Raw genomic sequence first — 27,861 nt, forward strand, 5'->3', positions numbered from 1 at the left:
ATGCAAGTTGAAGTTATAACCCAATGACCGACAGAGTACCGTAACCTCTGCATATCCGGTAAGAGATGCCGTATAGGCCAAGAGCTAGTGTACTTTTTACTATCATTGTTGATAAGGAAAAATAAAATATAATATAAACACGTTACAAAGACTCTTGCCGTGATGTAAATCATTTTCTTGTTGCTACTTGTAATTATTTAATGAAATTGGTTTCTAGATTAAAAACAGTTGCACAAAATTTAAATATGACCGTAATTTAAAGTATAGCGTATTTTTGGTTAATTTAAAGCCGTTAGTGGATTTCATAACATGAATAATAAATCGTTATTTGGATAACATGCTTTATTAAAATCCATTTAGTAGTTTTTACGTGAAAGAGTAACAAATCCACTCCATATTTACATACTTTCGCGTTTATAATATTAGTAGATCGTCAACAATACATCTAATGATAAAAACGATTAAACTTAAACGTCAAATAAATAATAGTTAAAAAAAAATAAAAAACACGCTTTAACAAAAATCATATTTTGCAAATTGAAAAATGGAATAATTTTATCAAATTAGTGTATTGTCATCGGTCCTCAATAAATCTACAAAGTTTGAACGAAATCTGGCCATTTAAAGTGGGTCAAAATCGCGCCCAAAGAAGTCGGTTACAAACAAACATACAAACAAACATAAATACATACAGGTGAAGCTAATAAAAAGCGTGTAAAAACTGACAAAAATCTTAAACAATTAGTTATTTTGCTCCTACGCTATACCCTGAGGTACACTCATAAAGATTACAAGATGCATGGTATTCGTTTTACATTTAAAAGAAAGTAAAAGTATAATTCAAAGGTTGCAATAAAAAGTTTATGAGTCACTTACATAGGTCTTGGTGAATATTATAATTTGGAAGTGCATTTTAGTGTTTTATGTGGTTCGAAAAGTGTATTATAATTTTCAGAAGCATTGTACTAACTACGTGATAATCACATATAAATATATCTACTAATAAAAAAATTAGTAGAATAAGATTTTATTACGCAGTGCTTTTTATTAAAACCAACATACAGATAATATTTTGGGTCATTCTTCGTAATGTTTTTAATAATTTATTTAACACTTTTAGACGTATATTTTCACACATATTTGAACATATAACTGACAAATAATCTAAGCAAAAAATATTCAGAAGTTGTAAAACCGGAAATTAATAGAAGCTCTAGTTATATCATTAGCTTTTTCCGCTTTTATTAAATGGCACCTTCATGATGTAGGTGCCATTTGTGAACATAAAATTGGATTGGAATCTATATAAAAGAAAGTCCTAGTAGTTACACTATTTATAAATCGAAAACGGCTGAACGGATTTTGTTGAAATTTGATACAGAGATAATTTGAGATCTGAGTAAGGGTACATAGGGGGACATAGGATAGTTTTTATCCTATATGTTATAATCATGGGTAAGGAACAGGAACGACTGCTATGTCGAGAAAGCTCCGAGTTTGTCTATTTATGCCTTCCACTATGCGGGCATAACCGCGGGCGGAAGGGCGGCTAGTAGTGAATATATTAAAAAATAGTTTTGTAGTGCTATATAGTATATATTAGCGAACGATATTCGAAACTACGTCGTCATCTTGTATTTGTCATTTAATGACAGACCATCGACTGTGTTGTTTGATATGGTCATGACCTCTTCCTTTTTGTAAATATTTTACATATCGCATTCAAATAACTACATATAAAAATCAATAATTTATCAATCACAACTTCATCGCGCACGCATTATATTATCTGAAGAAAAAATAGTTTATTAATAAGTATATGATCAATAGCGGCATCATTCCTAATTTCCCTGAAACAAAGGAGAGTTGTGCACCAGCAAACCTTTTTTCACACCCACGCCCCTCTGACAGTGTCATTGAAATGTTGTAGTATATAGTCAGTATCTTATTTTCAGATCCTCATTATATGCATTTACTACTATTTCATGTAATAAATTTAATCAATGATTCTTGTATTTTTCAGGTATCGTAAAAGTTAATAATGGCGACGATAGTAAATTCAACGCAAAGTGTTTTACGAGACACATACGATTATTATTTGTGGACCCTATCACTGTCTGGTAAGTTTAACTTTTTTAAATGCTAAGCTATTAACTAAAATATTCTTTGTTAAATTTTACATCGAATGTTTCACCTCTTGCTCGTTCCGGTTCAATCCTGAAAGTAGCATGGAAAATTTTAAGGGATTTTAAAAACATCGCATTCAGCAAGAAATATTTTAATTGCTTAAAAACAATTTTTTCTCTATAAATAAACAGCCGTCTTAGTCAGGATGAATATGACTATGCCTCCAACTCGATCAACAAAATTATTATTCAATTGTCCATAAAAAACGTATTTAAATATGAGTAAATAATAACAATAGTACGACATACTTATTGAGAACAAATTCACGAGGCATCACGCAGTTACCGGGCCAAATATTTTATAAGTGTTTTTCAAATCAAAGAGAAGTTCCACAAAAGTTCAAATATGTAACAATGCCTCGAATGTTTCATACTCAATGAAATAAAATGCCTAAAACGTAGGGAATACAACTGCGAAGTGACAAGGAATTTAGCGGATTTTTTTCACAGTTATTCCGTAATGTATCATACGGGCAGAGCAGATATTTGAAAAAGTTTTAGTCACGAAGAGTTTTCGCGATCTCTGAATTTTATACTGAGAGCAGATTGCGTTATGAAGTAGCTATATTATGGGTAGGTGTTGAAAACGTTGATAAATAATACATTATGATCTTTAATGGAAATTCGATTCAAATAGAAAAAGATTGATATGTTGTATATTTTTCGTGATACAAAGCAATACTCATTTTATTCAGTTGCTAAGCAACCCACTACAATTTATGATATTTATCAGATCAGTAAGTTCTGTTTGATAAAGATACGGATATGAGTATAGGAGTTTTACTATAGACTCCTTCTATAATAATTAATTTCCGACAAAAAAAAAACAATATTTATGAACAAAACAAACCTCTCAATAATAAATAAACAACTCTCAACGCAGGTCTAGTTCTGAAGGAAGAATATTTTTACAAATCAGTTGTTCACTGATTTAGTTCCTACTTAAGGAACCTTCTGTCGTACTTAACAACGTCTTATAGAGACCATATCACCATATACTAAAAAATGTTTTAAAATCAATAAATTAACTTATCCATCGCATAAAGAGCCAACGTGTACACAAGCTATACATATTTTATTAAATTAAATTGTTTATTTAATTATTTATTTAACACTTTATTGTGCTGGTATACAAATAAACCTTAAATATAAAAACTTACAACTAGACCAGCACAGAACCTTATCACTAAAGAGTGATCTCTTCCAGGCAACCCACCGTGTAAAAAAATAGTAAAAAGCAGGAGGTAGGTATTAAGTACATAAATGTTTATGTTTAGTTCGATTGTCAAGTCAATTTATTTATTATATAAGTTTTATCAAAAAGATTTCACTGTAGAATGTATATATCGTATCATAAAATACGTCACAGTTCTAGGAACTGCAAACTGAGCAATTCGCTTTTGGATAAAATACGCATGGGACATTATAAGTTATCCAATAATATTCAACTTTCAAGATTATGTACCAAAACACACGTGGACACGTGCACGGTAAATTTAACTTGAACTACCTTAACTTGAAGTTACCTTCACATAAATGAAGCGAAGAAACATCGTGAATTGGTTCAAACTTATTTTCAAGTTCAATATGGAGGGTATTAAAATACCTTATTTGTAAATTTTTAAATATTTCTATGAATAGTTTTCAAATACTAAAGAAAAACATAAATATATTCACATAATATCTTCTGTCTTCTTTTAATGGATGCATTAATAATACGTATTGTATTTGAAAATATAATTGTATAATTAATGATAGAAATTTGAATTTAATAATATTATTAGTAGTGATCGAATGGTAATGTGTGGCTTCCCACTTAACCTAAAAAAATCCAGTTTAAGAAACGAAAGTTTAACTTTGTAGTTAATGAAACAGCATGTTCTTTGATAAACTTCGGCAATAAAGACTCATTTGTCACTTTATGAATGTTTAAATATAATTGCTAATATTGTATTCAAATTTTATTAAGTTTGATACAGTACGATTTCCGTTGGGAACAACACAACTTGTGTTGTTCAATTGCGTAAATAATTTATGAAAATTCACTCTTACATACCTACATATTTACTTCGTATATGAGAGAATTTTTCAAAGTTCCTGAGTTTAGCTCTAAAATAAACAAACACCTCAGCTTTGTACAAAAAAATCCTAATATCAATTAATGCAACATACCCTCACTCCCATAATCTCATTGTTACAGACAAACGAACAGAAGGCTGGCCTCTAGTCGACTCGCCGTTGCCGACATTCGTGTACACCCTCCTTTATCTCTTCATAGTGTGGATCGGGCCTAAGCTAATGAAGAACAGGCGGCCGTTCAAACTAACCTGGCTGTTAGTACCGTACAACTTAGCTATGGCCGCATTGAACGCATACATCGCAGTGAGGCTGCTAACAGCGTCGTTTCGGTTACGGTATAGCTATATTTGCGAGCCGTGTAGGCAGAGATATGACCCGGATGAATTGCAAGTAAGTGTGTAATGATTTTTGTGTGGATTTTGAATTGGTCGGTTTATGTTCTTATTATGTGTTAATGAAGATTTTTTAGTGGATTTTCAATCGGTCGGATTATATTGTAGGTATAAAACCCGGCGTAGTTACCATATACATTAAGAAAAACGTACGTTACACTAATTAATTGTTATGTATAACCGAAAATTTGCTCTTATACTCCAACATTTATGGGTACATTCGTTTTCTGTATTATTTTGTTTACATTAAAGCATACTTTGCTCTTACACCAATGTTGAAACACTATTTTAAAGTGTTTCACTTTTAATAAAAGAAACGCGGCGTTTAGGCACAGCGCGAATGAGGCGAATGAATGAAGCGAATGAATGAATGAATTATACAGAAGCGTTGCAGCAGCATCAACCTGGGTCAGAAGTCTCTAAATGCGGGGGACTTTATAATACATTGTTAATTACAACATCTTGACCGAAGCCAGTATCAAAATTCTTTAATGTGACTTAAAAGATTGTAACGTATAAGAGGCAAAATAGAAAAAAATGTTAGTTTATCTTTTTTATTATGATTGAAATCAAATTTGACACGACGTATTAAAAACACTAAAATTTTTATAATGAAACCAAACTTTAACAATTATTTAATGTTTCTTTTTGATACAAAATTTGTGTTAGTGACTAAAGATTTAATTTTTATCATTTTTATTTTTGGGAAATGAACAAATTTATAGTAATGTTCATATGTGAGTAAAATGCTTCGTGAAACAGTAATAGAATTTTAATAAACATTTTTGTACTGAGATCTCACTTAAATCCTCTAATTTATTCAGTCGACAACTCTAGTGGGTCCATAAATATCGTTCAGAAACGTTATTATCATGCGTGAGACTGCAAATTCTAATCATGTTACTATTGGCGGCGCTGGATATAATTTCCTATACTACCGTTATTGGCAAGAGCTGACTAACAACTGGTTGTGTTGTATGCCATTTCCTATAATTTACAAAATACAAATAGATAGTACAAATATGAGGATAAATGGACTTATAGTTTTACAACCTAGTCAACTTCATTAATTTGTATAAATTTAGTGGGTGTAAAAATACAATCATCGTCATCAGTCCATGTCCCATTGCTGGGACACAGGCCTCCCATGACGGTTCAGGCCATAATCCACCACGCCGGCCAAGTGCGGGTTGGTAGATTTCACATGTCTCGACGACTTTTAATACTTGGACATGCCGGTTTCATCACGATGTCTTCCTTTACCGTTTCGAGCAGTGGTGATGTTATCCACATGCGCAGATAAATTGAAAAATCAATTTATTCCCTGCACGCTCGCCTGGTTTCAGTCCAAGTCCGGGGCGCTCACCACTGAGCCACCGCTGTTACATACGAAAATACAAAATATATATAATGAAATTAACTTTTAAAGTTGCTTTAGCTAGTGACAATAACTTAACCACACTAAAGTCATTGAAATGTGAACATAGTAACAAAGAAGGTATACCAAAATGTATCTAATTGTATTTACTAGACGTTGTGAAACTTTTAATTATAAACTTAATTTAGTTTTGTGTGAGGCTATTGTTAGGGCATTGTTAATGATTGGTTTAATTAAACTTTTCTGTTTGATACGTCAAGATTCGTAATCATTTGAACTTGCCGTTATAATATTATGTTTACGTAATTTGCACTGAAATATTTCTACTGATATCTTTCTATATCATAGATATTCACTTTCTAATATGCCAGGCTATTTAGGCTGTCTTGATAACATGATTTGCCTTGCGGTTACCATCAAAATCGTTATGGTATATTTTACCAACTATTAAAGCTGAATAGTTGTTATAATATACTATTAAATATATAAATTCCCTCAATTTTTGTTAATATCCTTGCTAGTTTGATAGAGCTTTCTGTCTGGATATACGTTTGGCACCAGGCTGCTGGTGCATGGACCGTGACAGTAAGATATTTCTGTTGCCGCTATAAAAAAATCAAGGTTAAGCAGCGCTTGGCATGGTCACAAATAGGATGGGTGACCAATTGTTTCACAGTTGCTCTATAGTTTATTTGTATGGAACTCTTGGCGGCGCGAGCACAACTAGCACTTCACCATTTTTTTTACGTTCGTGAATTTTTTCAAGAACTTACTTGAAAATACTAAACTTCAAATTCTTTACAGATAGCAGACGCCGTCTGGTGGTATTACTTCTCGAAGCTTCTAGAATTCTGTGACACATTCTTCTTCATTCTACGGAAGAAGGACGAGCAGTTGACCTTCTTGCATGTATACCATCACTCTACTATGTTCTCATTTTGGTGGATCGGAATCAAATGGGTACCCAGTGGATCAAGTGAGTAGACTATTTGAACAATATTAATGTGGGAGTCGGGCACGTGTCGATACGAATTGGGATATCTCGCACCGGGGCAATACCCCTATAGAAAACCGAAATGGGAGCATGCTACTGTGTTTCGTACAGAAAGTTCCTTATGCAGGGTGCATATGCTGCATATAAAAGCGGACAGTTAATTTATCATACATCCCTTAATCTACTAGAACTATAAAATATAGTTAAAAAGGTTTTTAAGTATAAAGACGTTCTCCTTTTACTTCTTCACGACTTCAAAGTAGTAGGAAAAGTGCCGGAAAATTTTACAACTTAAAACCTTTTATGCAATCGAGAATTAAATCTCTTCCTGGTTTTCGTTCCTAAATTTTTTAATCGCCGTTATCGACGTATCTATTTCATTCATTGATATTCTATATGGGTAGCAGCTTATTTTCTGAGTTCCGTATGCTAAAAAGGTGGGCTCCTACGACTTTACTGTCCATCTGTCAGTGTCTTATTGAGCGAATAAAATTTTCAGAAATGATGCCATTTGTTTGGCCGCTATATTAACAAAAAATAAAAATCGATGTTAAGCAACGGTTAGACATTACAATTAATGTCATTAACTGTTTAAATAAGAAGTGTTTTTATTATTCAATGCCTCCTTTACTAAACGCATGAATCGTCATGTTCAAAAGATGATTTCTTTGCTTGGTCTAAAGGAAATCGATCATTGCAGCAAACGTGAAATACTGCCTGAAAACCTCATACCATACTGTTTGCACAACGATCTGAATTCTAGATCTGATTCACCACGCTATATTTGTGAATCATTTAATATATACACTTTCATCTCTTATAGTTTCTTATATTAACAAGTCTAAATACTGTGCTCTTAGCTTTCGTTTAATAATGTGCTACACTTATTCTGTTTTGCTTCTGTGATGTACATAATGCATTCTCGTGTGCTTTTATTACATTTATACGTGATATTGATTCCACTTTATGATTTACTAGCTGCGCCCCGCGGTTTCACCCGCGTAAGTCCGTATCCCGTAAGAATATCGAGATAGAAAGTTGCCTATATGCTATTCAGCAACAAACACACACATCCTTAAAAACTTTCGCATTTATAACATTAGTAGGATAGGATTAGTAGGAAGTAAGTTTAATTTTAAATCGAGCTGTAGGATAAAAAAATTAATAATATCAAACTGTAGCAATAACATTAATTACTTCGAGCTTTGTCGACTTGTAAAAAATAAAATCGAATAAAAAATTTTGATTAACCTTTCATTTGAAAGCTGTTGCATCCCATGTGTTAATACTACTATTTCTGGAAATCTGAAGGCGTCTTAGTATTTTTTTTTTGTTAATATTATCCTAGGTATTTATACATTAATTGAATTTCAGCGTTCCTGCCGGCTATGGTCAACAGCGGTATCCACGTACTGATGTATACCTACTACGGATTGTCAGTCTTTGGGCCGACAGTCAGCCAGTATCTATGGTGGAAGAAATACTTGACAATCTTGCAATTGGTGAGTGTTTTGACATTGTTTTCGATCGACTTAAAAAAGGGGGGTGGTTCTCAATTCCAATGTATGTTTTTTTTTGTTTTGTTTGTTTGTAACCGAAGATGTTTTGACGGTTGGTGTATTTTCGTCTGAAAATTGGTGTCTTTAGAATCCACCTGAAGACAACAAAAAATTTCATTAAAATCGATCCAGCCGTTAAATGGTTCAGCGACACCTTACACTGGCCATATTTGAATTTTGAAGGACATGTTTTTTTAGATGTTAGTAAGCCTTAAAGTTCTCATGGACTTTTTTAATTATACTGTTCTAATGCCTCGACTTCACTTGTGGTACATATATAGTCTATTTCACTCAATGAAGCTGCAACTTTAAGAACTGAAAGAATTTTTGAAATTGGTCCAGTGGTTTTTGCTTGAAAACGTTACAAATATACAAGAAAAAAACAAAAGTTTTCTCTTCATAATATTACTAGCTGCGCCCTGCGCGGTTTCACCTGCGTAAGTCTGCATCCCGTAGGAATATCGAGATAAAAAGTTGCCTATATATTATTCCAGTTGCAAAGCTGTCTACGTACCAAATTTCATTGCAATCGGTCCAGTAGTTTATGCGTGAAAGAGCAACAAACACACACACATCCTTACAAACTTTCGCATTTATAATATTAGTAGGAAGTAGGATTAGTGAAAACAATTAAATATCTTTTATCGTCTCAAGAATGTGTAAAAATGAACTGTAACAGATTAAATTGGTAGTAACGGACAGGGGTAATTGAGTTTGCTGAATGTAGCTCAGCTGAAACGATTCCAATTAGCAAAGCATTACAAAGAGCAAAACGAAGTAGGAGCTTGCCGCTTCATTGTGTAAGCAATTCTGATTATAAAGACATGCTATTTTTATTGAATACTATATAGTTTGCTAGGTTTTATCTGACTCTCAGTGAATTCATATTAACACGCTTTGATTAGCTTCACGTGTATTTTTGTGTGTAACTGACTTCTTTACACTCGATTTAGACCCACTTTAAACGGACAGATTTAAATCAAACTTTGTACTGCAATCGTTTTATGAGTTTATCTTACATCCTGATAAGAATTGGCGGGAATTAAATTGTTAAATAATGTATTTAATCTGTATAAGAACAAGTGAGATAAGAGTTTGTTTTATTATTAAAGCGTGTATTTTAGTTTTATGAATCTATATTTGTTTTACTACGAATGTACGATAAGTATAGAAACTGTTTCTCTATATTATTTTATTATAATTAAATAACTAGCTACATAGTATAAATAAAGTAGCTTCGCCCAGCCTCTCCCTACGTATGCTTAGACATTTAAGACTACGTAAAAAATTTTAATGCGGATTTTTTGTTAGAAATATTTCAGTTTAATTTTGGTTTTTAATAGATTCAAGAGGAAGGTGTATATGTTACAAAATTAGTATAGAAGAATATGTGTAGTATTATATGTAAACCCGTACGGAACCACGGCAGGTTGCTAGTATAGTAATGTGTCTATTTGTACGTGATTATAACAAGATTATCTCAACGCATCTTTAGGAATACACAATATGTATTACCATAAATATTTTATAATAATGTCTGCTCTAGAAAATCGCCTTTGAGTCATAAAAGCTCTTTGGATATTAAATAATTCCATAGTGCATAAACACCACACTTTTACGGTTAATGGAACTAATGCATATATAATATGAAATAAAAATATTATTTGCCTTATAACTTCCTCGTTTGTCTATCAGTATATATGGTTTATGAGCAGTGGTGGTGCAGTGGTTAGGATCTTGGACTTTAAACGGTAAGTCGGCGGTTCCAGACCGAGCGTGCATTACATTAATTGATTTTTCAATTCTTCTGCACATGATACACATCACCACTGCTCGAAACGGTGAACGGTGGTTTACCTTCGTGAGGAAACCGGTATGTCGAAAAATCAAAAGACGTACGATATGTGTCATCTGCCAACTCGTATTTGGCCAGCGTGCTAAGGCCTGAACCTGAATGAAAATAAATTTCTCGGCTTAGCAAAACATAGAAGGCTGACTACTTGAAGGCCTAGCTATCGGTAAAGAAAATCTATCAATGAAGCAGGTGTTTATAGGAATTTACTTCTCAGACTGTAACATGAGTGTTCAGTTGGCCGATGAATAATAGACTAGGAAATGTCTTTTAAACCTAACCTAACCTTTTTTATGTTGCATTGCAATAAAATCTAATCCGACGTATGTCGATGCATTTCTGTACGAACCTTAAGAACTAATTTTCAATGTCAATTTCCCTTAGATCCAGTTCACCTGTGCCCTGATCCTGGGTATCAACGGCATCAGGACCGGCTGCGAGTTCCCCCTCTGGATGCACTACGTTCTCATCATCTACATGATCTCCTTCATCGTACTCTTCGGAAACTTCTACATGAAGGCGTATATGGCTAAGGTACATTGAAAAATCAACTTTAATTAAACGAAAAAACGGTATTTATTTTAATGGTATAGGGGTATAATGAATGTATCACTGGGAGATATGCTATTAAAACATTAGATACATAAAGAATGATTATTTTTACATATGAAATTTTTTAAATATGAAAACTATTCAAAGTTCAATTGTAATTTTTCAACACCAAAAATAATGATTCCGTAAAATAAATTAACTATGAAACATCTCATAATATGAATGTAAAAAACGATGCGGCAATCAAAATGTCAACATATTCGGGGTAATTTTACCATAAGTATGAAATTATTAAATTTACAACTCAGTAATCGACTGGCAAAACTTCAAGAGGACATTGTTTTGTTCAATTATTTATCGAGGTGTTAAAAGAAAACCGTCAAATAAAGAACATCAAATCATTTCACAACCAAGTAAAAGCGGTGGCCAAAAACAAAACCTCACCCACTTAACCTTTAGCGAAAAGTGTGTCGAGTAAATAACCGAAAAAAAAAATGTATTGAAAACGAATGCCGAAGAAATCTCTCCGCAGATGAACAGTGTGAAAACTGTGATGCAACAGTTCACTTTCACTCTTACATAAGTTTTATGTAAGCGCATGATTGTTAAATGGTACGTGTTGTTAGATAGGCGAGCTTTGGTACTTTCAAATCGTTTTGCTAACAATTGAACTGATCAAAAATGTACGTTAGCGGATAGTGTACGTTATGACTGAATGAGTCGGTTTAATGCCACTTTACGTTAATGATTTATATATTTGAAAGACAACTTTGTAAGTGGCTAGGATTAAACGATTTACGGAATTTCATATATTGTGGTGATTTATATAGTATCGTATAAATTACAAGATCGAATTATACCAAGTTAGTATTTCCTTGTGTTTGATTTTACGCGAGTATTGTACATCTAGAAATTAAATCTGTTAAAAAGTCTTTAATTTCTAAATATACCAAGTCATTTTATAGTACGCGACTTCTATAAATCAATATGTACGTATAATTAAGATGTAAAACATCACTCGCTTTATTAAATTATATTCAAAGTTTGAGAGAATGACTCCATACATTCTTATGACTAGGAAATACGAGGTTTTTTAGAACTATTCGATATACACTATAGGTGTAAAGAATAGACGCATTGCCGCAAATTTATCCATATAAGCTTAATTATATATTTAAACACAACACATTTCGTTCATAACATTTTTGCTAAAAATTTAATATTTAAAAGATATTATGTTATCTATACCATGGAGTCGCATTCCCTACAAAGTTTTTGAAGTACCAAAAAATTTTCAACAGATGGCGTTATTAACTGTTTTTTCTTTATTCTAGGGGAGCAAATGCATGGAAGTTAGATACGGACAGTGCCTCGACGACGAAGAAACTATTCAGGCGAGGAAATTAAAGAATAACTAACGCTAAATTATATTTATCTATGTAATTTATTCAATTAGTCGTTAATGTAGTCGTAAGAGCTCTCTCAGTACAATCATACCATTGTAATGTATGTTAAATAAATAATTGTTGAGTTTAATCTTTTTTTATATCATAACGAACAACCGACCACCGAGCTGATGGGTGATGGTAGACACCACCACCTGATATCAACATTTGTAGATATCCTGCTAATATTATAAATGCGAAAGTTTGTAAGGATGTGTGTGTGTTTGTTGCTCTTTCACGCAAAGGCTACTGAACCGATTGCAGTGAAATTTGGTAGGTAGACAGCTGGACAACTGGAATAACATAGAGGCAACTTTTTGTCCCGATATTCCTACGGGGTACGGACTTACGCGGGTGAAACCTACATAAATCTGTGCAAATTTAGTACAAATGCTTTTAATCGTATACTATATGCAATAAACGAGAATAATCGTAAAGTACCTACAGGAAACAATCCTCGTAAACCGAACGCCTTGATGAAACACGATTTGTTATTCTATTAGTGGAAAGAGCATTTCGCTTTGCTTCGAAATCAATTTCTGCATCTTATCATTTGAAAGTTATGTGTAGGGAAATTGTTTTGCATTAATTAGTTTTGAAGAATACAAACCTGTTACTTTATAACATGTTCTATTTAATCTACGTTTAAGACAAACTCCATGTTGTCGATGTATTTCTTTACAGGTGTGTATAAAATTGTTTGCTCTTTTTGAGTCAGTTTCTAACAACCACTACTAAGCCACCGACTTTCCTGGGTGACATTCCAATTTCTAAAACTGTACCTAAAATAATTTCCTATCAAAGACTAACAGAATCACATTAATCGGTTGAAAAACGGAACCTATTGGGTAACAAAGCCAAAGAATGCAGTTGAATTGGGAACCTCCGTTTTTGGGATGTCGGTTAAAAAGTGAACAAAGGATGTAACAAATATTTATGAAACATGTTTTTATTATTTGTTTTTTATATTGGCAACATTTAAGAAAAAAAATATAATAAGACATAAACGGAACATTGACGTATACTAAATAATCATTAATAAAAAATAATAATTCCCAATCACGCTCAAAAATGTCTGAAGCAAAACTCAGCGTCTTTTCTAATGAGCATAGCAATAGACTTTGAACATTACTGCCACGCAATTAAGTGTTAATTTGAATGAATGTTTCATGAACTAAGACTTTTAATTAATAGGCGAATATATGAGTTCTGTTGGTACGACATTGAAGTCAAATTTCATACAAAAATCTTATATATAAAATTCTCGTGTCACAATGTTAGTCTCTATACTCCTCCGAAACGGCTTGACCGATTGCTCTGAAATTTCGTAAGCATATTGGGTAGGTCTGAGAATCGGCTAACATCTATTTTTCACACCCCTAAATGATAAGAGTAAGGCAGAACAGCGTTTGCCGGGTGCAGCTAGTATTTGTATAAAATTGTTAATTAATAACCATTAATTTTCCGTTAAAAACTTACACTACTTTAGTAAACAAGTTAGGAAATAGGTTTCCAATTGGACATTATTTTCCTCTCTTAAGAAATCCTTACCCAACATATTAAAATAATACAGTGTTGTTTAAAAATAAGGTCTATTCCAAAAGCGTAAGGTATATTTAAACTTGCTGGCACTGGGCTCGGGCCATATATGCGACTTTTTGCGCCCGCTGCACAACTTCGGGGCACCGCTTTCTCCTTATCATCTTGCAGTCCTGGAAGAAGCCTTCGTTTCTTGGGAAACCATTGCTGCCGTCGCAAAATGTGACGAGACCTGCAAACAAATTTTGGACATCATTTTTGACACTCTCTGAAACGCTTATTTATTCAAGACTTTATGTAGGAGCGCTTAGAATCGTCAAAACGTTTTATTAAATATTTAATACCGACTTCGGAAAGCAATTTCTAAAGAGAAGCGGAAAGAAACTTTGATTGATCCCAAATATTATAATATATATATATATATATATATATATATATATATAATTGGAATCTCGGAATCGGCTCCAACGATTTTCATGAAATTTAGTATATAGGGGGTTCCGGGGGCGATAAATCGATCTAGCTAGGAATCTTTTTTAGAAAATGTCATATTCGTGTTTTATCGACTTAAACTTAGCTACTCTTCCTGACATCTATTGGCGAATAATAATACTAATACTATTTTTTTTTCCTGACATCTATTGGTGAATAATAATACTATTTTTTGGTGAATAATTAAAGTTCCAGCAAATGGCGTTGTTAAGTAACGAAGTCAATGAGTGTTTGCTTTGAGGTTAGACTAATTGTTTATATTGTTTTGTGTCTTCTTGATGCACGTGTTCACTTAAAAATGCCTAAACGATCTTGGAAAAAAAAAGCTTATACACAATCTAACTTCATGAAGTTAAACCGAGCAAAGCTCGGTCATCCAGGTGCTTTAGTTTTATATGTGTTAGAAAAGTCCTGAAATTATTTATAAATAGAATGAATAGAAAAAAATTAATTATGTAGCAAAGCAACAAATTCCTTGACCGTTTTCAAGTGGTAAAGGATAACAAAATAATTGACGAAGGTAATAAAGGAATAACTGGGAAAGGTGAGGAATAAGATAACCACGGGGCTAATTCCGCTCGCCTAGATTTTCATGCTTATTATATCATATACAAAATAGATGCCGAGGTCCAATTTTCATATAGAGCAGCGATCTACAAAGGGATGCCGTAATAGCCTAAATAATAATATATATACACAATACCCTGCGAGTGTTTGAACATATAAAGGCATTGTAGAAGGGACGTGTCGTTGATAATAATATAGTCATAGTCGGCCGTTCGTTTTAGCCGAAATCGGCAATAAGCGACGATTATTCATATATTATTATATGGTATCATTATATGATCACCATCACATCACCGTACGTAAACGCTAATAATAATAATTAAAATGGTTTGATTTTTCGCACACAATTACGCAATCTATAGCTCAAGACCAGACTAATTCTATTATTATGTACTTAGTATTGAACTCATGAAAGAAAGCACGTCAACAGATTAATTAAAATTTAATGTTGAAAACGTGCCATTTAATTTTTAGTTTTATAGCATTGAAATGCTTTTATAAATGGGAATTTTTTTGAAAAAATAGAAAAAAATCGATCACGGGGTGGGATTCGAACCCGCGTTTCTTGCCTAACCGTAGCAACGCCTAGCCTTTCGGCCACTCGTGATCCCGCCACAATAAGCCGTGGGGTCCCCTTAGGCACATGAAACCGAAAGAGTAGAAGAAACTCGATTACCTGGTGGTAAGCGATCACCACCGCGCATTTATATTCGCGTTTGCGTCTGCGTTGCCTGCCTTTAAGGGGTAATATATAAGATAAGGATTGACGAGAAGAAAGAAGAGATGGCCTAGAAGGGCATAGAAAGCTAACGGGCTTTCATAATATGTACCAAGGTGTAAGCCTGGTGGAGCCCTTGTAATAATTAATATATACTTTACAAGACGCTCGTCCTGGCTTCGCCCGGATATCAAGATTAATCGGGATAAAATTTAATAATTTAATAATTTAAAAATTTCTAATTTTTGCTCAATTTCCCATTTTTCCACGCTTACCTTAACCTTACCTTACGGAGACTTAACTTGAATACAGTAAAAACAGAACCTTTTTATATGTAGACAATTATTGCATAATATTGTTGTTAGAAAGTTCTCGGACCAATTATTTAAGTACTTAACTCAATCTTAACGTAATTATTGTGCATAGGAAGTGCAGATCAGTTATTTTTGTTTTGAGTAGATACTTAGCTTTATAGTAAACGCCGATTTCACTGTACTGTCATTTATATTATTTATTTTTTATGCATATTTTACTTTTCTCTTTTTCCTCCTTTGTGTCCACTAAAAATCAGTGGAGAGTCTAAGTTTCTTCATTGGGCTTAGACTTTCACACTGAGTGGATCACCTTTTCATACTAGGTTAATCTCTCTTTCTTGTCAAAACGACTATTATTTTTACTACTACTACTTAGTATAATAAATGGATATTCTTCGTTTCTTTCTATTGCATATATACACATTTTTTTCATTTCCTAAAAAGGACGCAGTTCTTGGTTTTACAGAAGTTTTCTACATAACTTGTGACTGGACGCTTTTTTTATTTGAAAGCCTGTTAAATACTTTAGGGTGCCTCACGTTTCGTCACGTTAAAATTTCGGCGTTTTAGTTATAATTATAATAATTATAATAAACTAAAATAAGGCGTTTTAGTTTTTGTTATAATTATTTTATTAAAGTGTTCGTTTCTAACTCTTTTTTGTTATGTGAAGTTATGTATAATATTGTACGTATTTTCTTTCTCTCTTTCAATACTTTTTACTTAAAGTTGATTCTGTAAAGGTTATACGGATTATATCAATGTCATTATTACAAGTACCTAATCTTATTAAACCTTCGGTGACCTGCGAAGCCTTATATCCATTTAGAACCTCAATATTCTTCTTCTACTATTCTAGATTGATTATAGTTTTAATTTTTTTATAACTTATTTAAGTTTTTGTGATGATTTAATAAAGTGACCTTTCGCACTTCATATGTATAGACAAAAAAAATCTTGATCGTACATTCATTCATTAATTAAATAATTTGACGCGCGGCAAAATTCGGAATAAATGCCGTCTGCCATCTTGTAAATCGTTAACGTAAAGTTACGTTATCCAAGTACCAAATGATTCTTGCAGTTCTGTACAGAGATTATTTGATTTAGTTTATAAGTTATTTCTTTTACCTGAGTTTACTTTTGTTTTAAAAATAGTTATGTTAGTTACACCACTATCTTAAATCTATTTTCGCGCTAAGATTCATTAAAACTTGTACAACTCTTTTAGCGTCACAATGAGAATTCTTTACGAAACATACTTTTAATATGGAAATCATTGTTCATAACCTTTTGATAATATCGTATTTTCACGCGAGATAAAAATTTACAACCCTGGTGAAATTCCAGGGCTAGGTATCCTGGTAATATTATCCGGTACATGTATTTTGAGGTATTGTTATTTTGTAGCTTTTAAAAGCCATGACCTACGTCAGAATAGATGTTAAAATGACATAAACTTTAGTAACATAAAGCTTTGAGAAGAGTTTGTTATGTATGTCAAATCTTATAAGGTTTCACAGCGCAAAATATTTTGTAAAAAGTGTTTTATTTTCTGTACTAATAATAAATAAATAAAAATAAATGTTAGGATGCGCTAACTTCAAAAACTACTAGTCAGATTTGAAAAATAATTACAATGTTAGATAGTCCATTTATGAAGGGTAGCTAGAGGAAATTAATTCGCCACACATTCACTTAGCAAAAGCTTCGAAGCCTTGGTTTTAAACAAAGTCAGGCCGTTTTTATTAGTATTAATTTTTTAACGTAAATGGGGTATTCCGATCTGACCCTGTGTAACTTTAATGTACAGTTATCACCTAATCTATATATGAAAATCGATGAGGTATTTCTCGATATAAAGCTTCACTATTAATAACTGTTACGTTATATTAGTACCCCCGAATCAATCCGGCCGAATCCACCAATAGTTACTAAAAAGGCCAGAAAAAAGGTCTTTGAATGTTACCAAGTCCCCAAACACGGCCTCCACGAAATTCTCCTTCGAATTTCATACCATCAGCTCGCCAGAACACTCCGTGGCCGTGGAACCAGCCTTGCATGAATTCTCCTTCGTACCTGTAAAAGTACACTACAGATATTTATATAAACCTTGGTATAAAGTGCTCTCTGTTTATGCTCATATGATACGAGAAATATAAATTCTCTTTTATAAAGCTCTAATGATACACTGTCAACGGTTATTTGCAGTAGAATTTGATATGTATTGCGAGGGCCTCCGTCCGTGTAGTTCTGAAGGATACTATTAAGATTTAATGATAACATTGCCTTGAATTTGTTTTTATTCATAATATTATGATTATATAAATTTGGAGCTAAAAAATGGGACATAAATTTCATAAGATTGCTTACATACTGTACCAATATAATTACATATAAATACTGGTCCCTTCGTAAACTCAGTACCTACATATGTCAACTATATTTCATTATTAATCTTCGTACACAAAAATCACTGAATTATTTCGTACGTATCATACTTGAAGCTCTGGGTTTGTTAAATTTCATGTAGGTAATCGAAAAGAAATCTCAAGATTCATACAAATTTTTGCTAATCCGGTCTAGAATCTAGTGTTATCACAATATCTGATCCAAGTAAACGTCTAATTGGCTTCCTTAATTACTACTTAACTACAATCTATTTAGTAACAAGCTTTGCCCGCAACTTCGGACGCGTTAAATTTGAAGTAGTTTAATAGATGTTATACATGTAAACCTTCTTCTTGAATCACTGTATCCATTAAAAAAAACCCATAAAAATCCGTTGCTCAGTTTTAAAGATTTTAGCATACATAGGGACATAGGGGCAGAGAAAGCGACTTTGTTTTATACTATGTAGTGATGTATGTAATAATAATAATCAATATAAAATGTTTTAAGTGAAACAAAATAAATAGTATCTGTTGCTTAAAGAAGAAAATAATATCTTCAAGAATTTTCAAGACCATGAACATATAGCGCCTTAGAAATTTTATTAGCACAAAATTCAAGACACAATTTTGCTAAGATAGATTGATTCTGAAATTAATATTTACCATAACATTCGTTCGCTGTTCTGCCGTACTCTAATGAATAGGGATATGAAAATCAGACGTTTGGAGATTTTCTAGCCTATCCGACATGTACACAAAATTATATAAAAATCGGTACAGCGGTTTCGGAATATGATAGCTAACATTGTGACATGTTTATAGAGATTATTATGTGGTAAAAAATGTAATGAAACTCGTCGCGCTCTACTATAATACTATGCCAATTTCTATTCAAGATGGCTGACAACACAAAATGGAGCCGGGGATTAAAAAGAGAATTATTTGATTTTATTGCATTTTTCGTGTATTAATTTAATACTTTAATTCAAATAACATACTCATAATTTTTAACGTTTAACAATAATTTTTTCATTCACATAATATTAAGCACACTTAGTATTTAACACATCAAATAAATGCAAATACTATCAAGGTGAGATTTTAACGTAAAAATCGCCAATGAGCCGTGAATCACTACGCCGTTTAATCAAATCAGAAGCGTGCTTGGCGACCCGAATATAATTTATTACCCTTTAATGAGCTTTCCTGATACCGTACCTTATTAAACACATTACAAATATTATAAACCGCCATTTTAATATGCCAATTGCTAATATTTTCCGCGTGTATATTTTACATGCGGTATTCAAATGCTTTAGGGTATTCCTTAGTCGCATAAACCCGAAAAAGTTGAAGAAATTGTTGAGACGGGGTCACGGGTGGTCAGGCGTATGACGCGGGTTCGAATTCCGCCACGTGATCGATTTTTAGTACTCATGAATTTTTTTTAATAAGTCTCTTTAAGAGCAAACCGTACGACTGGATTCTGGATAAATTCAAAGTTCAAAGAAATGCATTGAAATTTATTTCAAGACTGACTAACAGAAGTTTTCAGCCAATGATTATTAGCTACAGACGAAAAAACTCAAGCTCGGATTAAAACTTTTTCATATTATCCATTACCTAAATACAAAGTTAAGTATGGACAAATCTCATGTAGACAGTATTCTATACTGAACATAATATTTCTCTAGCTACGTACCTAACCTTATTTTAAACACAGAGAGGAACTTACTTGGCACCATCTGGAAACGTCATTACTCCAAGCCCAGAGCAGAGGCCGCTCATCAAGGAGCCATCATACCGCGTCCCATCCGGCAGGATGAGGTGGCCCATGCCGTGTTTCTGACCCTTTGAGTTCCAATCGCCTACATACTTGGTGCCATCTTCATATTTGTAAGCGCCGGTCTTCGCCGCACCGGGTTCTGATGCTGGAAGTGACATATATAGAAGTTTTTATTTGTAGTTGAACGTGCTTGTATTTTTTTTTTTTTTTATGTCATAGCGGGCAGCTGAGCTGGTGGTTCGCCTGATGTAAAGCGATCACCACCACCCATAAACATTCGCAAAGGTGTAAGTCCCTCTGTGAATGCGCTGCCTGCTTTTATGGGGTAAGAGAAAAGGAAAGGATTAACGACTGGAAAGAAGGAATGGACTAGGACGGGTGAGGAAAAGGAAATGGGCCTCCATTTATCACTGAACTCCTCTTCAACAGCTTGACGAATTATAATGCGATTCAAGCACGAGCGAAGCCGTGGACAATTCTTGATATGTACAATTGTATAACTCAATTGTAGCTAATGCATGTCCGGCCCTATGTTTTTTTTTAATAATAATAATACTAGGAGCTTGTTCTGCTGAAAAACTGTTTAAGCAATGTTGTGAGCTTGGGTAGCCTTACATTTATTTTGTATGCATGTTGTAACATTAAAATATCAATTAGTAGATGAGATAATTGAAGAATACTTGTATCCCATACTTCTAGGACACTTATAAATGAAATATCAAGATAAAAAACTACATAGTACCGTGTTTATAAATTAAAATAAGCAGAGAAACATGAAAGTACTAATAAGATATTATAGTTCACGTTACAACAACCTTACTCAGCGATAAGTTTGGCCTTTCTCCATGCTGTACATTATTTTAATAAGGCTATATTATATTCAAGAACATCCATGAAATTTATCTTTTCTTAGAATTTACTTTGGTAAGGGTTTTCAGCATGTAAAACACTGTTGAAATATGCATGGATACTGGTTGACTTCAGAAAGTTCAGTGGCTCTTAATAGGAATTGGGCAAACTCTTTTATTGGGGAAAATGTTCAAGTCAGACAGAACGAAAAAAGTTTTAAGGGGTTCACAGACATACACATAATAACACAAAATTATTTGTATTTCGTTTAGAGATTGTAAACCTCAAGAACGGCTGAACCAATTGGGTAACCCTTACATTTTTTTAGCACAAGGTTTTTTTTTTTAACTTTTTACTCCTTAAGATGAGAACCTTTCTTATGGAGAGAATAAACGTAAGATATACCGCTAATAAATTAAGTTAAAAATAAATTTAATAGTTTATTTGAGTCAAATCAACCGTTAACATACATGATTGTGTTTGTCTGTGACATGAACTGTTGTTACTTAGCTCAAAACTCAATTCTATCGTAGTTGTTACTGACTTTTGTAAGTCCAATAAATAAATAAAAACAAATTAAACATTTATGAGCTTTTGTAACACCGACTCAAGACTTCAGATTTTATTTTTTGAACGGCGTTCCGAAACAAATATTTTTAAGACAGAATTTCGGTAATTATGATAATTATTTCATAATATTTAACATGGCAACAAGGAATCGACACAATTGTTACATTAGCTTATTAAATTTCCAATGGAATGAGACGTCAATAAACTCACTCTTGTAGGTATTTTTATAATATTATATATTGTTAACATAGTCTAATAATCCTTATACCGTTTAGACAGTTCAATAATGCGGGGCAAAAGGCGAGTCACGGGAGGAGCCCGAGCTACATACATCATGTTGTTAGCAGCTCGGGACACTATTTAGGGGCTGCCGCGCTAATGCTAATAATTCAAAGTCGTAATCATTTTTTATGTCATCAAGCGCACTGGAACCCGTCGGTTTATGTTATCTGTGGTACTATTGCATGCTGTTTAAATAACAAAATACTGTGATAGTATCATTTAGAAAAAAATAAACTAATTTGAAAAACAATTTATCAAAATGCCTTCTGCTTAAACAAATCACTACGCATGACAGATATAATGCTAAATATTAGCTTATCAAATTAACCCCTTTATAATTAGTTACTCGGATACCCTTCGCTGAAGATTTGACAAATTAGAGGTATATTTAACTTGATTCTTGTTTGATTGTAATGTTTTACGTGTACACAACTTCACATTAATTCGTTGAACCAACAAAACACAATATTATTATACATGTGATGCGATTCAATCTGAAGTTTGGCGTTGGAAATCTTCTTTTAAGTGATTCGTTTGGATAGAAAACACAAACATTTTGATATTAAAATAAAGACATCGTAAATGTCCCTTTAAAGTATTTAAAATGTTATAACTTAAGTAAATCACTATGTCCTATGTAAATAAAAAAAAAAACAGACAATAAATATATGATATTACAATTTCGCGGAATCTCATAGTTAATATAATATATTCATATTCAAAGGCATAAATTTTTGCCAGTGAAGTCAGCCCTTCAGTAATTTTGACGTAGATTTCATTATAGCAGCGAATAAAATTACTTTAAAATGTTATTTATAATGTATAAGATACATTGCAAATAATTTGGGTAAGTGCTCTTACGGCAAGCTAGTAAAATTCATGAGTAGTGAAATATTTACCTCAAAGGACTTTTACAGAGGATTTTTACATTTATGAAATTAAATCACATTTCAATTTAAAGTGTAATTCTTACGGTTACGTTCCTGAATGGTAAAACGGGATGCTATAACTAAGATATCGCTGTCCGTTTGTCTGTCTGTCTGTTTGTCCGTCCGTCTGACGCATAGCATGAATCTTATGAGTCGTGATATATGGTTAAAATTTTTATACATCATGTATTTATATTGCCGATATAACAAATTACGAAAATTCGACGTTTAGCAACGGTTGGCTCGGTCATAAGCCGAACGTTTAAAGTCGAGAGTCCGACTCGCACTTGACCGATTTTTTGTTTCTCTGTTTTTAATGTACATCTACAGCAGATCTAAATGAAAGTGCCAATATTATGATACTCAACTAAGGCGTTGGTAATTAATTTAATATCTCTGTCACTTTCAAGAACTATGAAGAGATTTTGCTTTATAATTAAACATCTTGAATACGAGTACTTGAGCATTCGGAAATACGCCGTATGATTTAAATGAATTGAGGTAGGTACTATACATATATATTCGTCCGTTTTCTCTTTCCCACCCTTCCTTATTCACTCCTTCTTGCCAGTCAATCCTTACTCCGTACCCATTAAAAGCGGGCAGTGCATTCGCAGAGGCACTATCTCTGCGAATGTTCATAGGCGATGGTGATCGCTTGCCATCAGGCGTACCTCCAGGTAGATGGATGGAAGCTGGAAACTAAGTTACCCTCTTTGGCATAAAACATATAAAGTAAACACTATAATTACGTTATCTTTAACGGTCTTAATAAAAATCGTGGACTTATGTTTTAGTATTTATTGTTGTAATCGTGGTAGACTTTATTTGAAGTCTCTCCTATCAAATTAGATAGAGTATGAAAATTATTTATAATTGTAATGATAATCTTACTGGTAAAACTTTTTAATGTTAAAGGTTATTTGTTATAAATGCTTATTTATGATTTCAGCATAGAAAGAATTCGAAGTTTCATCTGAAATAATAACTTTGCTTGCTTTTTTACGTTAGTAATTATAATGTTTGGTATTTTAACAGTTGTGTAAAAACAACATATTTTTGTTATGCCATCATGAGAAACAATACAATATAATTATATACCACGTCTATGTTATTGAAACGAAATGCCAAGTTATATTTAAGGCAGAACTGATTTCCAATATTTTTTGTTTTGATAAATATATGAAAATATTCGTCAAGAGACATATTCAGACAGTGAAACCGGTATTTATGCTTGCAATGGTTGCTGCAACTTATGTAATTCATCGTACTGGAAGGTCATTAGCATTATTTATTAATCTAATGACTTATAAAAGATTTGATACTAATTTGAGAATGCGGACGGAATAGTTCCTATCCCATGAATTTCACGGCAACGGGAGCTATATGGGAATACTCTGCAACTGTCTATATTTTCCTTTGACTACGCGGGAAACTAGTTCTTACGAAGCAAGCAATAAGAAAGGAAGTATCAGAAGCCTTACCATCAATCATCGTTGGAATGTTCACTCAACACAGGCTACAAGCAAACTGAAGGGATTCCTTGGTCAATGCTTAATCTAATTTATACTTCGCGTGATCAGCTTACACGTGACAATGTGTTCACTATTTAGTGAATATAGCATTGTCAAACATGTTTAAAGGGCTTCTTCGATTTCACTTCTGTTTTCATGCGATTTCAACGAAGGTGACCCATAGTTCTAAATGTTTTGCTTTAAATATTGTGTGGGTACACAAGGATTTGTTAGATTAATAATTTTTAATTGATAGGTTTAATTGAAAGTACATTTAGGTTTAATTGAAAGAGCTCCGAAATTGTAAGTGTTCTATTGTTGGGTTTCAAATAAAAAAATAAAATAAAAAGGAAACAAATAAAATAATTATATGTCAGTTGCAGAAAACGTGGAAACAAAGACTTTATAGCGTATTTAACGCGATTTATTCATTTTATTATTAATGCCGACGTTCCGAACACCGCCGTTCAGCCGACTTGAATAAAAGGAGGCGATTATCCACTAAACTGTTTTTCAATTGGCTTCTGATTATATTCACATAGTTAGATATAGTTTGAGACCCAATAAAGGGCAAAGGATAGTTTTTATTCCGAAAATCCCAGGAGACTAATCCCGAAATTATGTGGGAAATCACTGGACTATCTATAATACATATATACATAATCCTTTAATTACACAGACGAAGCTGCGGGCGGTAAGCTAGTCTACCTAATTCATCATTCATTCGACTTCGCATCATAATATAAAATATACCCCATAAATAGAATGTCATGGTCAAAGTGTATGTACGCATGATTTGCTAGGAAATGGGGCTTTTATCAACCAAGATGAAACTACTTCACAAATTCTAGACCAGACCCTGCCTTGAACTAATAGTCCTAGATTAATCTTGAACTCATAGTCAACAGTCATAACTCCCCTTGAAATGCCCGGGAGAGAATCCTGCAACGCATTAGTTCGATAATATCTCGTTATTATACTATTTCTTATCGAAAATGCAATAGAAATGATAACCCGAGAATACCCTGAAAAGTTTCTAAGATTAGCGCATTCAATCACCCAAATTCTTCAGCTTTATAGCATTCGCCCGCGGCTTCGCACGAATAAAATTCGGAGTAGTTTAATAGACACTATTATACATATAAACTTTTCTCTTGAATTACTCTATCTATTAAAAATCAGAAACCGGAGTTTTAAAGATACAAGCATACATACATAGGGACACGCGGGAAGCGACTTTGCTTAATACTATGTGAAGTATAGAATATGTGATCAAAATTCGTGAATCTATTATCGAATCTATATTAAACTAAATCGATGCGAGTAGTGCTTAAATACGGTATTAAATTTAATATCATGTTTAGGCTATTAACACGCCAATGTGCAGTGAATGCACATTGTTATTAGAGAATTTACTCGCATGTATAATGTGCTGTGATATCCAATTATTGGCTTACTAACTTCTGCCTACGGCTGCACACGCTTAGTATATGTAATGTAAATTAAAAAAAGACAACCGATATTTACTTATTTATTCTTTATAGTACATATTACCGAAAAATAAATTGACATTGTAAAAAAAAGACCATGCCGGCGCATATGCACTATAAGGCGGCCTTATTGCTCAAGAGCAATCTCATCCAGGCAACCTTTTTGTAAAGGAATGTTTAACGTGTACGCGATGGCACAAAGCACCGATATTCTTGAGATGGGAGGTAAATGACAACAATTTACTATCAAACAGAAAAAGAATCATGCCAATCGGTTGAGAAACTACGGAGTTTTCGAGGGATAAAACCAAAATGTTTGTTTTTAAACAAAAAATCTCAACCGTCTTTAAATCTACTAGAACAAATGTAAATGGGACCACATGGGAGGCACCAGCTTTCAAAGAAAAATAAAACTTATGAGACAACTAACACGTAATTAATTGATAACCTTTTTTAACGTCGGTTCAATAGATATTGTAATATAACTGATAGTTTTCCGATAGATGTAGGCGAACTATTTTATTAAAAAGAAAGATTTTTCTTGTGAAATTGCTTTTCCTATATACGATAAGTATTCCTTTGATAAAATATATTGCTTCTCAATTCCATATTGTACTTAATTTAATTAATTACACAACTATTTATTTCAAATAATATATGATTTTTTATAAATGGAATAAAATAAATATCTAATCAATGATGAAACTATATTATATTCTTAGTGTGAGGATAGTCTTGATATGTTTTTTTGTTTAAATTATCACATTTAATATAAAGAAGTGTGTGTATTTCTATTCCGTAGTAACACCGAAACGGCTGAAGCGATTTTGATAAATTTTAGGATAAGGATAGATTTGATCTAGAAGAAATAAAAAGATGACAGATGTTAAATTTTGCAAGCGCTGAAAGTTGGCAAACTATCGAAATTATTGTAAGAAACTTGTAAACATTAAATGCAAACGAAGCCGAATGCTGCTCGCTAGCTCACTATAAACATTAAAATATGAATATTGTAGAGAATATTAGAATAATATTTTAAGGAAAAAAGACATAACGAGGTGAGATTCAAGCCCATGCCAAACCGTAGCCGTAGCCAAATGACTCGAGTTTGAATCCCGCCTTAATCGTCTTTTAATACCTAATCGTAATTAAAAACATTACGATATAATCTATCTACATAACATATCTATCTAAATAATCGTTAAAAATGTCACATTTTTAAAGCATTTCAAGTAAAAATGGAATATAATAATGTCCATCTCCCAATACCAAGTGACGCATGCAAGTCGATTAGCCATTGTAATTGGAGGCAATAAAAGTTCGACGGCACATCCTTATTAGCTCAAATGTTTATTGCCTTACGCTGGTCTAGGTTGTTCCTGAATACATTTTGGTTCTTCATAGAACTGGACTTTTTAAAAATAATAATTTGTTTTTTTTTTTAGAGTCAAGCAGTGTCACAAAATTAAAAAATCACGCTTAAATAGGATCAACTAATTAACTACTAATTTAATTTTTAGTTTTATAGCATTGAAATGCTTTATAAATGAGAAATTTTGAAAGAATAGAAAAAATTTTGATCGTGCCTCGTGATCAAATTTTTTCTATTTCAAAATTTCTCAGAATCAACTAAGCTCACTTGCTCTTACGTAGAGAAATTATTTAATTATTTGACATAGTATTTTCTTGTGATTGATTTTACGCGAGTATGATACATTTAGAAATTATTGTACATTTAGAAATTGAAGTGTAAAGTGTTAGAAACGTCGGTTTAATAATTTAATGAATAAATCGCGTTTAAAATCCGTTGAAAAGTCTTGGATTTCTAAATTATTTTATTTAATTTAATCCTGACGATTCTAACCAGATAATAATAATAAACTCATGAAATTATTGTCTAGTCAGCGATCCTGAATAAGTGTTCAAAGTTTGAATTAAATCTGTCCGTTTAAAGTGGAACAAAATACAGTATATAAAGGAA

General features: G+C 32.7%; 2 protein-coding genes across 2 annotated transcripts in view; one reads left to right on the forward strand and one right to left on the reverse strand.

The window, feature by feature from the left end:
* LOC119833605 (elongation of very long chain fatty acids protein 4-like) overlaps nucleotides 1-12,528 on the forward strand; it is a 17,604-nt gene extending 5,076 nt beyond the window's left edge. Inside the window, exons 2-7 of the mRNA XM_038357695.1 lie at nucleotides 2,024-2,120; nucleotides 4,387-4,655; nucleotides 6,840-7,011; nucleotides 8,404-8,531; nucleotides 10,825-10,974; nucleotides 12,327-12,528. Coding sequence (XP_038213623.1) covers nucleotides 2,042-2,120; nucleotides 4,387-4,655; nucleotides 6,840-7,011; nucleotides 8,404-8,531; nucleotides 10,825-10,974; nucleotides 12,327-12,410 — 882 coding nt within the window. The 5' untranslated portion in view covers nucleotides 2,024-2,041 and the 3' untranslated portion in view covers nucleotides 12,411-12,528. The remainder of the gene's footprint in view (nucleotides 1-2,023; nucleotides 2,121-4,386; nucleotides 4,656-6,839; nucleotides 7,012-8,403; nucleotides 8,532-10,824; nucleotides 10,975-12,326) is intronic.
* A 1,235-nt stretch (nucleotides 12,529-13,763) lies between these two features.
* Nucleotides 13,764-24,498, reverse strand: LOC119833499 (MORN repeat-containing protein 4 homolog). The gene is made up of 4 exons (XM_038357522.1): nucleotides 24,361-24,498; nucleotides 20,196-20,391; nucleotides 18,037-18,146; nucleotides 13,764-14,208 (listed from the first exon to the last, which is right to left on the reverse strand). The coding sequence occupies exons 1-4, from the start codon at nucleotides 24,368-24,370 to the stop codon at nucleotides 14,054-14,056; spliced, it is 471 nt and encodes a 156-aa protein (XP_038213450.1). The 5' UTR covers nucleotides 24,371-24,498; the 3' UTR covers nucleotides 13,764-14,053.
* Nucleotides 24,499-27,861: the final 3,363 nt, after the last annotated feature.

The sequence above is a fragment of the Zerene cesonia genome, chromosome 17 (assembly GCF_012273895.1).
Source record: "Zerene cesonia ecotype Mississippi chromosome 17, Zerene_cesonia_1.1, whole genome shotgun sequence".
NCBI classification, from domain to species: domain Eukaryota; kingdom Metazoa; phylum Arthropoda; class Insecta; order Lepidoptera; family Pieridae; genus Zerene; species Zerene cesonia.

Excerpts from the sequence above, each read along its gene's own strand:
- LOC119833499 (XM_038357522.1), bottom strand. Across the intron at positions 18,147-20,195 it reads ACGTTTCCAGATGGTGCCAA|GTACGAAGGAGAATTCATGC; the intron begins GTAAGTTCCTCT and ends GTACTTTTACAG. Across the intron at positions 14,209-18,036 it reads AGGCCGTGTTTGGGGACTTG|GTCTCGTCACATTTTGCGAC; the intron begins GTAACATTCAAA and ends ATTTGTTTGCAG.